This window comes from Lycium barbarum, chromosome 4 (genome assembly GCF_019175385.1).
Source record: "Lycium barbarum isolate Lr01 chromosome 4, ASM1917538v2, whole genome shotgun sequence".
In the NCBI taxonomy this organism is placed as follows: Eukaryota; Viridiplantae; Streptophyta; class Magnoliopsida; order Solanales; family Solanaceae; genus Lycium; species Lycium barbarum.
In genome coordinates this window covers 11,466,850-11,481,193 of record NC_083340.1, presented here as the reverse complement: position 1 = coordinate 11,481,193, position 14,344 = coordinate 11,466,850, and the positions used below count along the sequence as shown (strand labels likewise).

At 33.5% G+C, this 14,344-nt stretch overlaps 2 protein-coding genes across 2 annotated transcripts; both read left to right on the top strand.

The window, feature by feature from the left end:
- Positions 1-394: 394 nt before the first annotated feature.
- Positions 395-2,010, top strand: LOC132637153 (uncharacterized). The gene is made up of 3 exons (XM_060354290.1): positions 395-999; positions 1,259-1,812; positions 1,949-2,010. Exons 1-3 carry the CDS (start codon positions 395-397, stop codon positions 2,008-2,010), a joined length of 1,221 nt encoding a protein of 406 aa, XP_060210273.1.
- A 42-nt stretch (positions 2,011-2,052) lies between these two features.
- Positions 2,053-3,284, top strand: LOC132637152 (uncharacterized). The gene is made up of 3 exons (XM_060354289.1): positions 2,053-2,433; positions 2,844-2,885; positions 2,973-3,284. Exons 1-3 carry the CDS (start codon positions 2,053-2,055, stop codon positions 3,282-3,284), a joined length of 735 nt encoding a protein of 244 aa, XP_060210272.1.
- Positions 3,285-14,344: the final 11,060 nt, after the last annotated feature.

The following is a 14,344-nucleotide window of genomic DNA, read 5'->3' as shown; positions in this document are numbered from 1 at the left end:
TTAAATCTTCCCATTAATCACGCGTAACGAATGTTCTTCCATAACAGATTAGGTATCTCTCTCCACTTTTATCACAATCAAAACTTTTTGAATTCAAAAAAATACTGAAGATCTAAAAACTCCCAACTACAGAAGAATCTCTTTGAGCTCTGTTTTCTACATTCGAATTCTTCAAAATCAAGTTGAAATACACTCAATAAGATACGAACGAGTGTATAAATGGAATTTTAGTGAAGATCAGATTTGTATTTTTAGATTCTACAAAAGGTATGTTTCAAATTTTCAATGATTTGTGTGAGATTGTTTTTTGATTCAATTTTCTGTGATTGGAACGATTTTGTTTTTCCAATGCAATCACTGTTCTTCTAGTTTTGATGAATTATCAAAACGAAACATGTCAAGCATAACAACAGTGATCAGACACTCCAGTTTTTGGAATGAACAGAATTGCTTTGTTAATTACAAACTTGACGCAGTTGTCTTCAAAGATTATTGTTCATACGGTGATTTGGTTGAAACTATAGCAATTCAGTTAGGTGTTGATATTAGCAGGAAAACGATATCAATAAAATATGTTGTTGAAGGAGACAATATGCCAATGGAAATACGCAACAATATGGGAGTAAGGGTGTATGTTGAGCTTAAGAGAGAAAACAGGGAATTTGAAGCATATCTGTTGTGCGTTGGCATAACTGATAATGATCTTGAGAATTTTGTGTCCGGCGAATCTGCAGTTGGAGACGATATGTTTCAACTTGAATTTAATGATTATATGTATGCTATGGACGTAGTTGATACAAATGATTTGGATGCGTCGGATTGTGCTAAAGTTGTTGTTTTATTTGAAAACAACGATGACTTGATAAATTCGAACAAGGAACATAAGGATGTTTTTGTTGATCAAATCTACAAAGATAAGGACACTTTGAAGAATGTTATGGCGAGTTATGCAATTCGCAAAAGCTTCAATTTCAGGACAGAGAGGTCGAATGCCATAAGGTATGTTAGTCACAAAAAAATATGAAATACATTGAAATATATTGAAATATACTAAGAAATACATTGAAATACAGTGATGTAAACTGTTGTGTTGCCATTATATTTCAGTTGGATTTAATTAAATACATTGAAATACGCACTGTTTGAATTATTTAATTCCATTATGTAACCATTTCAGTATATATAGACAATGTATTTAGGATCTTGTATGTGTTTGAAACTTCAATCTAACTGTTATTTTTTGTATTGGTTTATGTAGTTACACTCTGGTATGCTGTTCAACTGATTGTCATTGGAAATTCAGAGCTTCAAGTATTGCGAACTCTGAAATGTTCAGAGTGAGATCTTTTCATGACGAACATACGTGTCCATTGAAGGATAAAGTATATTCCCAAAGGCAAGCAACAAGTTTGTTTATTGGGGCGTCAGTTGTTAAGCCAAAAATAGCAAATCACAAGAGGAAATATACACCTGGTGATATAGTAGACGACGTAAAAAATGAGTATGGTGTTGATGTTTCTTATATGACGGCCTGGAGGGATAGAGAAAAGGCAATGAATGAATTAAGAGGGGAACCAATAGAATCATACAAGAAGTTACCGGGATATGTGTACATATTGGATAAAACATACCCTGGATCACATGTGAGAATGCACAAATCACAACAAAACGAGTTCTTGTATTTGTTTATAGCACTTAAAGCGTTCATAAAAGGCTTCGAGTGTTGTAGACCAATAGTTGTAGTAGATGGTTCCCACCTTAAAACTACATATAAAGGTACTTTTGTATCAGCCAACACGTTGGATGGTGCAGGTAGATGCCAAAATGTTTAAATACATTTTTTTCTGCTTTTGGTATATTTCGTTGTATTTCATTCTATTTCCAATGTATTTCCAATATGCTTTATGCTATATTTCATTGTAATAATACACAAAACATGTATCTGCAGGTAATATTCTACCATTGGCATATGGTGTGATAGATTCAGAGAACGATAAGTCTTGGACCTGATTCTTTGAGCAGTTCAAACAAGCTTATGGGAATAGGGATAACATGTGTGTTGTATCAGACAGACATGAGAGCATCATTAAGGCGGTGAGTAGAGTGTATCCAACTGTGCCACATTTGGCATGCATATGGTATTTATGGAAAAATGTGACCACGAAATGCAAATCGAATGGTGAAGTATTGAGTCCTGTATTCTATGCACTTGCAAAAGCATACACACAGGCTGAGTTTGATAAGCTGATGGAGAAGATTGAGAAGGTTGATTTTCGGGTAAAAGAGTACTTGGAGGATGCTGGAAGGGAAAAGTGGGCTCGACTATATTCACCCGTTAACAGAGGATGGACAATGACCTCAAATATAGCCGAATGTATTAATGGAAAATTGGTAGCAGCAAGAGAGTTGCCTGTTTTCGATTTTCTTGAAGAAGTGAGGAAGATGTTTGGGAGATAGAATTGCACTAATAGGAGGAACGGTACATACATATTCACAACACTTGGGAAAGCATTCCAGCAATTATTATCAATAAACGAATGTAAATCTCTACGTATGACGGTATGTTACTGTTTATTTTGTTGAAGTCTGCCTACATATATTTCAATATATTTCAGCATATTTTAGAAGGTACTTAAATAATTCTGTTTGGATTGTATATTTCCATGACGGTATGTTACTGTTTATCTTGTTGAAGTCTGCCTACATATATTTCAATATATTTCTGTATATTTTAGAAGGTACTTAAATAATTCTGTTTGGATTGTATATTTCCATGTATTTCATATTACTTATCGTTGTTAATATTCAATGTATTCTGGTCTGACACATTTCTTCTTGATTAGGTTGAACCATCAACTGAATATGTGTATACCGTAAATGATGAGGCAAGGCGATTCATAATTGATCTTAAAAAGAAAACATGCAGTTGTCGGATGTTCCAAATGGACGAGATACCATGTCCACATGCATAGGCTGTATTGAAGAGTAAAAGTCTTATGCCTGATGAATATTGCTCATACCTATTCAAACCAAAGACAGTGATTACGACGTATGATGTGCCTGTGGATCCTCTGCCTGACGAAAGTGAGTGGAATATTCCCAAACACATATGCGAGGAAGTTGTTTTGCCACCAAGATACAAGAGACCCCCGGGAAGGCCAAAGAAAAAGCGAGATAAACCATTAATGGAGACGATGATTGGTAAACGTAGGAATGCTTGTAGTACTTGTGGATGTCTTGGTCACAATAGACGTTCTTGTTCTAACGAGCCACGTAAGAAGTAGATGTTTAGACTGTAATTGTTTTGTTTTTTAAAAAAAACACTTATCCCCAAAAATATTAAATAAAGAAATTTTTGGTTCATTGTTGTATTATGTAATTTTTGTCCTTCATTTTAATAATAATATTACATACAATTCGGTGTTAACGAACGTTAAAATGAAAAATAAGTGAAATGTTTAAGAAATATTAAGTTGCATTAGGCCTATATAGACAGGAATACAATGAAATATATTAGAAACTGTTTCATAAAAAATGCAGAGTGGGTATATACATTGGAATACGTTGAAAAACACCGCAAAAGCTGTTTTCATTAAAACAATAAATATAAATATGAGAGGCTGAATCAAAAATAGTCGTGATAGAAATTAGATAAGTCATTGATGAAAAAACACTGCAATTTGTCAACTGGAATACATTGAAATACACCAGAAGTATTCCAGTTCACCTGGAATAATTTGTCGAATTGAAGAGTGGGTATATAACATTGGAATATATTGAAATACACCAGAGGCTGTTTTCATTAAACGATAAATATAAATATGGGAGACTTAAACAAAAAATAGCCATGAAAGAAATTAGTTAAGTCATTGATGAAAAAACACTGCCATTTGTCAATTCTTAACAAAACAACACAACAAAATGTGCAAAAATGGTCAGCAAAATAATACTGTGAAAAACGATTCAACATTAAAACCTAGTGGACTAATTAACAACTACTGTGTCGACCGCGTTGTAATCTATGGCAGGCCTAACTGGTCTTGGCGGCAGTTCATTGTCACTGAAGGCATTCAAATCAACCTTTTGCCATCCGTATTCCCATAGTAATGCCCCGTATCTATTACGTAGTGTTTCTGCATCAATTTCAGATGGAACGCCTCATCCAGAACAAAAGTATTCAGCAAATGCGGTAACATACACACCACAATCCCTGAAAATAAAAAATAAAAATGATTATTGGTTGAGAATTTTGAAAAAAAAAATGGAACTCTGATGTTGAAAGACATACATGCTGCCAGAGGCTTGTTGTGGCAAGTCGTTCACATACATGACATGAAAGTCATCAGTCTGTTGTTTGCCCTTGTATGATGGGTGGTTAATCCAACCGATGCCTTTTTTTTCTCGTAAAATCCAGAAAAATGCAGATGATGTGGCAATAGGGTAGCTATCTTGTGTATTTCTCTTCTAACAACAGCATCATGACCAGCAGCTCGGTATGAGTTGTAGATGTACAGACGCCTGCACGTAAAAGAATATTACATCAGCTCGGTTAACAGGTTGGTAAATTAAATTTCATACGGACCTTGTGTGATAGAAATACGAGGAAAATACAGGGAGATATGCAGTTTTAATGAATTTTAAAAAAAAAAGTAGGAATACCTGTCAGTGAATGGCACTACAATTAAGATCCAGTGATTTTCCTCTTTGATGTTGACAGGAATGAGAACACAATCAACTGTATGCCATGGCACATTAGCCAGCATCCTATGCCCGTTAATGTACTCGCATATTTCGTTCTCCGAACTGGCAACACTACTGGTCCCCTCCGGATTAGCATATGCACGATGAATTTCATCAATTTTGGAGAAGAACATACAGTCAACAGTTGTGAATTTGAATCTGTTATCCTTGTCGTACTTGCCTTTCTTCCACAAGTAGTAAAAAATGACATCAATATGTTGTTAAAAAAATGAAATAAGTTTAATGCATACTGGTAAAAAAAAAATGAAATAAGCTTCTGCAGAGAAATATGCAGTTTGAATGAAGTAAATACATAAAAATAAGAGGAAATATAGAGAAATACATAGAAGGAATATAGAGAAATATGCTTTAAAAGACAGATAGATAGACAACTGTAGAATTAAGGAGTAAAAAAGAAAATGGGAAATATAGCACCTCATCATTCCAAGACTGGCCATTCATTGATAAGAGATAGAACCAGTTTTTGTCATCAACATGTAACACACCAAAATTGAAGCCAAAATTGATGTCATCTGGATCCAAAGCTTGCTTATTCTTTTTGTAACGGCTTTCCTTACCCTTTCTAAATAACAACAATCAATGTAAACAGTTTACTTTGCTGAAAGAATGAATATATAAATTAAAAGGGTAAATACGTTCAAACTTACTTTTTATCATGCCTTAGAAGCAGATCCTATTCAAGCCAATTCTGGTATTGTTGAATAAGCGAAGTATTTCGCGGGCCATTAATTGGATCTTCAACAAATGGATGCTTCTTTTTAAAAATGGAAGGTGTGGGGTCTTGAACTGAAGCTTCTGCAGAGCCGTAATTGGTCATGTAAGGTGAACTGAAGTATTTACTAGGTTTGACTATCCTAGTGGGAATAACATTTGGTTGAGCAATTACAACTTCCGCATTAATTACTGGCTCTTGTTTTTCATTTGTCAGCAGACATTACTGGCATAACAAATCCTTTGTGACCCATTTGATGAAACACAGAGAATCCTGACGAACCTATTTGGCTTGGTAACATTTCGTCAGGGATCAACCATTGTGACTTAGTAATGTTGTCATCGAACCTGGGTGGAGTCTCTAAAATTGAATGATCAGTGATGTCCCCGGGTTGTATTCCCGCACCTGCTTCTGGTACATGAGTTTCTAGAGGCAACTCAATGAGCATCTCTGCGACCATTCCCTAAAAAAAAGAGATTTAATAAATGTTAAGTATAGCAGTATATTGAAAAGATCTATAAGATTGAATGTAAAATTTACCTCTGTTAAGTTGAAAGATCCTTCGTCCGCCCGATTAATCTCTTCAGATGAAGCTTTATGTGTATCTGCTCTTAAATTTCCGACGGTCACTACAATTTCCGGAACTTCCTCGTGTAACATTGGTGCAACACCCTTTTGAATAAAAAAAAATCAAAATTTAAAACAAAATCATAACATAAAAATATAAGGTTGGAGAATTACTAAATACACAGAAATAGGGCCAGGATTAGATTGATTCTGTGGGGGTAGAAATACAGAGACATACAAAAAAAAAAGTATATCAGTGAAATACAAATGAAACGCCATAAAATACAAAAGTTTGTAAAAATAGAAAATACTGAGGAAAACATAACTTTAAAAGATGGATTTCACGTCACAAACTCATTTTACCTTAATTGACTCATCATCGTGTTTCGGCCGAGATGTTTGAATGGTAGAATCATGACGTAAGTTTTCTTCAGGCGTTAACTGTAGCCCAGCATCAGTTTAATGCACCGGCGCCTCACTATCGGCAGCCTTCACATAAAAAAATGAATTAATATAAATTGTATTTCGCAATAAGAGTCTAAAATGTTAGTTCAATTCCTATTTCACACATTTACCTTGTCCACAGAATTGTTCCCCTTGATTGCTTCAAATAGCTTCTTGAAGTTGTCATTCATGAAGTTCGAAGCTTGGACAACTCACTTGTGAACTCACCAACGACCTAATATTTAAACAAAAATAGTATTTCAATTTGTTTAGAAACAGTAAATTAAATACACCAATTTTTTTTTTGTTTCGTAGCTAAAATCACTTACTGATTCCTTGAAAACTTGAAAATCTTTCCTTAGCAATTGCATTTCCTCTTTCATAGATACAGTAGGGACATCATGTAGGACTGTGGTGTTTTGGGGTCGATTCATTTGTTCATTCAACTTTGGTGAAGCAGACTTCTGTAAAATAGGATTTTGAGCAACCTTTTGATCCTTGTGACTCTTCTTCAAAGTTGTCTGTGGTTCGGTGTGGATTTGCTGTTTCTTTTATGTGGAAGCTGTTGCAGGAAGTTGTCTGCGTCTCTTTGAAGGTGGAGAATCTGTCTGATTCGTCTGTTGTTGTTGTTTGCCCTTAGAAAGATGGGGGGGGGGGGGGGGGGGGAGTAGTACTGAAATCATCATAGTCATCCACTGGCATATATGTGACTTGGGTACCTTCATGGGCATCAACTAAGACATTTTTGTCTACTGTATCTCGACAGACAACAACATCGGGCAATTGGAGGCTCTCCAACTCACTGCTAGTGGGGATTGTATTTGCAAATGTACAGCTCTGAAGAAGAAAGAAATAAATATTTAATTAGTGTGTTATAAAACTATTCACACTTACATTTTGAACACTGAAATACACAGAAATATAGTGAAATGTAAAAAAATATAGTGAAAATGCAAAAGGAAATACACCGAAATATAGTGAAATACAAAAAATCAGGAAAAAAACCACCAGAAAAGCAATAATACGACAGTAGAACAGTGGAATACAAATAAAATCAGTAAGGCATAATTGCAAAATAAAATGCTATGAAAAAACATAAAAATAAGTTAGAGTGTTCGAATATTACCGTCTGTTTGCCGTCTCTAAAAATGTCTTCCATCAAAATATTGTATTTTGGCTGACTGTCGATGGACCTCCAATTCAACATTCTTGGAATGGAATTTCCGGATTTAATAGCGAGATACGATGGAACTCTTGAACAACACTCATAAAGCCAAACTTGCATAGCCAGTGGCATCCCATGGATCCTATAATACTGTGTTGTGGCAGAATACTTCTTGTTGATGCTTCTAATCAACTCATTAAAAGCTTCTTTGCCCCATGGATAATCTATATACCTTCCATCCTCAACCACTTCAAAATGAACCCTTGGTATATTCGTTTTCCTAGGCTCACCGCAAAAGATGTATGTATTTATAAAAAACATACTTGCAAACTTAACAGCGTCCTCATCATTATCTCCCCAACACTTATTCTTAAAGCAATCAATGAACTCCAATCTTTTTACTTTACTCGTAGTTCCACCAAAATATACATCCATAATCCTATTCGGTTTTTCCTCATCGTATGTAAATTGACCTTCATCGGCTACACAATTTAGCCCGCTCATAAGGGCAAATTCTCTCATGGTAAATCGCAATACAGTACCATTTATATCAATTGTAAAGCAATCAGAAGTGCTCTCCTTGAGCTCTCTTACCATGAAGCACCTAAAAATCTGTGCTTGAACCTCCAGGTGCTGCATTCCGAGGAATTTCCCAAATATTGTCTTGGAAAAGATCTCTAACTGTGGAACAGTTAGCTTACTCTTGATATCTTTGAACACCTCGATATTAGTGTACCGTTGCATCGATGAAGCCTCTTCAGGATGACTCTTAACATAGAATTTAGTTTCCTAAAATAAAATTGCAACACTAAGTTAAGGCTGAAACAATTGTATAAAACATAGACACACACAAGAAATATACTGAATTGCATATCCAAGAAAAATATACACAAAAAAAAAAAATTGCATAACACAACTAACACAACTTTTAAAATCAATAAGTACAAAATAGTAAACATATGTACTTGTGAAAATACATAGAAATATAATGAAATACAGTTAACTACGAACACAACTACCACAGTTATGTTGTATATGATATAAACTATAGTTGATGCACATATACATTTTATTAAATACACAGAAATATACTGAATTGCATATCCAATTATGTTGAAATATATAGAAATATAGTGAAATACAAAACAACAAAATCGAAAAATTTCATCAATACCTGTTCATCCTCTTCCAGATCTACATCTTTAACAACATTTTTACCCTTAATGTCTGAAAAGGGCTTGGTTACTTTTCTCTTATTTTGTTGAGCAACTTTAGAACCTTTTTTGACTGGTACATCATCTTTTGGCTTGCTCAGTTTTGGAACTTCAGTTGGTTGAAGTTGACGCATCCTTGATGGGTCATGAATCTTCTTGCTTCTTCTCTCAGCAGCAATTTTAGGAGATTCTCCTGCAATTGCAAGTTGTTGTGAAAATCCCAAAGAGAAACTAGGACCATCATAAACATGAGGACTACCTCGAGTATTCCTGCTTGGAGTATCTCTTTCCGCCATTAAAATGGAGAATTAGATCTTGTTTTAAACACTCTAACAATGGCTGAAAATAGAAAAAAAAAAGAATGAAAAGAAACAAAGAAAACGATGAAATATAAGAATAAATATAGAGAAATACAATAAAGAAAGTAAAAAAAAATCTAATAAATTATCAAAATTCGTTACCTACACTATGTGGGTAACGATTAAGGAAGATGGAATCGTGCTAATAATGATGATAGATAATGGGCGTATAATACGGTTGAAACTATTGAAGATGGGAGAGAAATTAATTTGAAAAGAAAAGAGATTGGGAGTTATTAGGGAACATGGGCCGTAAGTTTAGGGGAAATACAGAGACGCTTGTAGATCAGTTACAACTGGTAATTTTGAAATTAATTTAAGCTACTAAAAATAAATAAAATAAAAGGTAGCTATTATTAATAAATAAGTTTTAGAGGTAGTTATGTCCATTAAATTTTCCTTATAATTAACAATTTATCGGTGCGGGGGTGGATTACTCAATTTCCTTATTGGATAAACCATTAACCCGTTAAGAATTATATGAATGATTTTAAATGAACTTATACGGTACAACCGGACGAGAATAGGGTTGTTGAACACTTCATTTACTTCATGTGACATAATGCTCTCAAAATGGTAGTAGTAAATAGCAGATTTCCCCAAAACCTCTTCCCCTGCATTTATCTTACCACTTTTTGTAACATGCACATATTCTCATTTGACAGTGTGAAACCCAGAAAGTTATTTATTTATATATTTATTTGTTTTGCACTCTGTATCTCTCTCCCTCTTCTATCTTGTCATCACCATTTCACAGCAAATATCCAGTCTTCTGTCATGTACAGTATGCATCACCATGACTTTTAACTTGAAAGGTTTCGTTGTTTTATATTTGCAAAAGCAGTTGTCCAAAAAGAATTGGAGGCTGTGATTTTAATGTGAAAGCTGGACTATATGTTGTGATTCTAATTTTCATTGTTACTTAAATTTAGCCGATACACCGCCCAATAATTGCTAACCCAATACCGAACCAACTGATATCTTATTGATTGGCTAACAAATTAATACATTTAAAAATAGATAACTGTTAAGCATAATTATCCGTCTGATAAGCCGCCCTAGAAGCTTGTAATAATCCAAATAAATATCAAATTAGGACTTTCCTAATAATTCTAATTGTATTTGGAAATCCTTTTCCAACACAGTTTAGGCTAATACGGATAAGGCCCGTATTAGGATGGAAAAGGAGTCCAATACTTACTGGGCCGATCTGGAGAATGCAATGCGTGATATATACCACAAAATGAATAATCAATAACTAAGGATGAATTTCACATGATCACTTAACTATCATTTTTTTCACAAAAATTATTTAACTTTGAGTATATTAAAACAAAAGTCACTAAACTACTTTTCGGTGAATAACTCATCTTTTACTCTCTCTCTCTCTGTTTTTTTTTTAAATCTAATACATAAAAAATTAATTAAAAAGTTTCAACCCGACCCTATTCAAAATAAATCTTACTCCATCTGTACCCGTTTATGTGGTACAATTTGAATTTTGTGAGTCAATACAGTTTAATTTTGAGCGTAAATTTGGGCATGTAATCTTTAAGTTTTTTTGAAATAAAATTTACATATTTGAAAAATACGTAAAAAATATTATAAGTCACGATAATAGACAATTCAAAATTTAAAAGATATATGAATGATTACGGTCAAAGAAACACTTGTTTGAATCTCAAAATTCGAAAGGTGCCACATAAATTGGGACGGAGGGAGTAGATTTTTCGGGTCAGGTTGAACCTTTTAAATTAATTTATTATTTATTAGACTTTAAAAAAAAAGAGTTATTCACCATAAAGTGGTTTAGTGACACCGGAAAGTGGTTTAATGACTTTTGTGTTAGTATACTCACAATTAAGTGACTTTTGTGTTAGAAACGATAATTAAGTGACTTTTGTGGGGAAAAAATGATAGTTAAGTGACCATATGTGAAATTAGTCCCAATAAATGAATCATATTATAGGGTCTTTAAAAAGTAATTTTTATACATGCATTAAATTTTGAATCCATCAGTAGAAAATACATATTCGAATCTTGTGCAATTTTTAAATTCTTTTGCAGAATTGTTGACTTCGTCACTGAATACTGGAACTGTCTACATATATTTGGCACGCACCTATTCTTCCTCTTATTCTCGCTCGTGTTCTTCTTCTTATTTTTCTGGCATTTCCTATTTTTATTTTTTATTTTTTTGTGGTACTTATTATGCACTACTGACATAACTTTTATTTTTAAGGAATTAAAAGATCGATGACCCAATTTAAGAAAAAAAAAAATCAGTACTTTTCTTTCTCTTTCTCTCATTTTATATCTTCAAGTAACAAAAGTACGTAACATAAGCACGGAAGAGTATGTAAGGGAATGTATGGCATATGGCCGCCACCGAAACTCCAGCTATCACCGTAACGACAACGAGTTCATCCTTTTCTCAATTTCTTTCTCCTTTCGTAGTGTAGAAAATAATTATCAGTATTTTGTCTTCTAAAGCACTTGAAAATAGCTCGCCTTCAAACTTCATTGAAAATTCAGCCGAACAATCTTTCTCCAACAAAATAGCTCCGCCAAAACAGATCTGGATAGGCCTATCTCCGAGGAAGCACTCTTCTTCTTTATATCTTCATTGTGTAAAAAAACGATTTCTGTGTTGTTACGGTGGAACAAGTGGTGGTTCTTTAGAAGTGGAACGAATGTATGTCTGGTGTACATCTAGTGTATGTCTGATGTATGTTATTGTACGGCCTATATATCACACTGTTCATACAATGACATACACATGCAAATAATGACATATAAAGTGTGCATATCACTATATATTGTGTGTATGTATATCAGTGTAGTCAAGTGGATATATTAGCATACGTATGACATACAATGATATACAATGACATACAAGATATACGTGGAGAGAAGAAGTTTTGAAAGCCATGGAAGAAAATTTAGGCCGAAAGAAACTCTATTAAGGGAGTTGGCGGTAGCTAGGATGGGGATGACGACGAAAAAGGAAATTATTGGAGAGAAGCTCCAACAATTTTAGGTGGAGCAGTGTGGCAACAGGCGACGGCGTGTGAGATGAGGAAAACGGAAGCTAGGTTTGTGGAAAAGAGAAAAAAAAATCCCTAATTTTTTGGAATTTGTTAGATGTAGTATATGTTTTGAAACGTTTTTGTTGCTACTTTTTAAGGTTGAATGATATTGCTAGTTATGGTAATTACGAATTTATTTCCGTACATTAGGAAATTAAATTTTGTGGATTTTGTTAAATATTGTATATATAGTAGATACTGAGTTATTTTGATTTCTCTATGGGTTTATTTTTTATATTTTGAATCTCTTTTGAAAAAATTATAGCTCCATCAGACATCACTTTGTATTGGCATCCCCAATGAACATGTAAAGATAAGAACGCGAACGTGTAAAGCATACTTTCTTTTACATGTGATGATGTTACTAAAAATGATAAGCAGTCTAATTATTCTTGTTGTCCGTTAACTTGTGATTCTTTGTCTTCATCCTTCAATCATCTGTTCAATGTTGACTAAAAGTTCGTCGACTGAGTAGGCGTTTGGCTATAGATACCAAAAATAATTCACTTTTTTTTAAATTGTAGTTTTTGGTGAAATGTAGTTATAAAAAGTGAAATTTTTTTGAAAAACAAAATTTTTTAAGTTTTTGGTATTCCGGAATACAACTTCTAGTTGTATTCAGAATATTTATGGCCAAACGCCCAAAAGTAAAAAAAGTGAAAAAAAAACTTCCGGAAAAAAGTGAATAATTTTTATGGCCAAACGGCACATAAATATAAGACTCTATATCTTATATGCCCGCTTAATTAGCTAATCTAGTGGTCTTGGTGTCACCCTTTTTCCTCTCTGAGGACTTTGACAACTGTGCAGAAAAATAATTTTGCCACAAGATCATAGTGCCTAACAATTAATTTTTCTTCATCATCTTGATCAACTTACAATTCAAAGAACCTATTCTTGATAGGGAAGAACTCAATATTACTCAATCTTTGTTTCCTTCACGATTTGCAACTGACTGTTAACTACAATAGGATGAAGAGTAGCAGCTTGCAGTGCCAGATTATTCAGAAGATTGGGAGTTGGACCAGCCTGTTAAATAATTCTTCTTTCTTGTTTTTGGTGTAGAGCGTCATGTTTTATATGTCTCGATCCATTTTGTTACTTGTATTGTTGTTAGTATTGAAAATTTATTTCACCTTATCTATTTTGAGTAAAGCATTTATTCTATTTTCATGTCATTCTTAAATTTTTGAAGGTCTGGTAGTTAGTTTGAACATAGAAAGTAACAACTTTGAATGCTAATATAGTGTATAGGTTATATGATAATCTCAAAATTTTGAATATTACCTGAATGTCAATACGCCCATGCTAAATATGAATGATGTACTATTATTTTCATATTTGAAAATATAAGAGATCTAAAATAAAATTTAATCATTTCTCTACAATATTAACGGATAGTTTTAGTTTTTCTTTGCATTTAAAAGAAAACGTATATTAATCCATCATAATTGAAGGTCAAAAATTGACATTTCGAAAAACCCAACTCGTTTTTAGTTGTTGATTTAAGATTTGGGAAATTCAGTAGTCATTCGAAGGTTGAAATACTATTTCCAAACCCGAAAGGGTAAGGATTGAGTAAAATTAATTAGTCCCTTCTGGTTCAATTAATGTCCGATAACACAAGAATCGACCTATTTCTTTTCCATGCATGGACAGCATTTACTAGTCAGTTCAATGAAACTTTCATGACTATTGAATCCTGGAGGGCGTTTTCTGTTATTATCCCTTAAAAAAATGGATTAATGTGTATTATGCTTTTAAACGGGTATTAAAATGGTATAAGAAGCAACTTTAAACCATGAAAGAGGATTGAGCTTTCCGACTAATTTTATTTTATAGGGATATTGACATAAAAATTACTTTACTGAGACTTGGATTACCATTTGAGAAATTAATTCTTGATGGTCTCTTTCCAAAATATTTGAGCTGTCCCGGCAACAATCTTAGTAGATGTAACTTTGCCCAACTTTTAAGAATTTAAATTTATTTAATTATATATGTAACTGCAAACTCTGATATATTACTTTCTC

Bases quoted from the DNA above. Each gene is read 5' to 3' on its own strand.
- LOC132637152 (XM_060354289.1), top strand. From the start codon at position 2,053: ATGTGTGTTGTATCAGACAGACATGAGAGCATCATTAAGGCGGTGAGT. The intron at 2,434-2,843 runs GTGAGGAAGATG...CTTCTTGATTAG, and splicing joins TTTTCGATTTTCTTGAAGAA to GTTGAACCATCAACTGAATA. The intron at 2,886-2,972 runs GCAAGGCGATTC...CCACATGCATAG, and splicing joins TGTATACCGTAAATGATGAG to GCTGTATTGAAGAGTAAAAG.
- LOC132637153 (XM_060354290.1), top strand. From the start codon at position 395: ATGTCAAGCATAACAACAGTGATCAGACACTCCAGTTTTTGGAATGAA. The intron at 1,000-1,258 runs GTATGTTAGTCA...TGGTTTATGTAG, and splicing joins GAGAGGTCGAATGCCATAAG to TTACACTCTGGTATGCTGTT. The intron at 1,813-1,948 runs GTAGATGCCAAA...ATGTATCTGCAG, and splicing joins CAACACGTTGGATGGTGCAG to GTAATATTCTACCATTGGCA.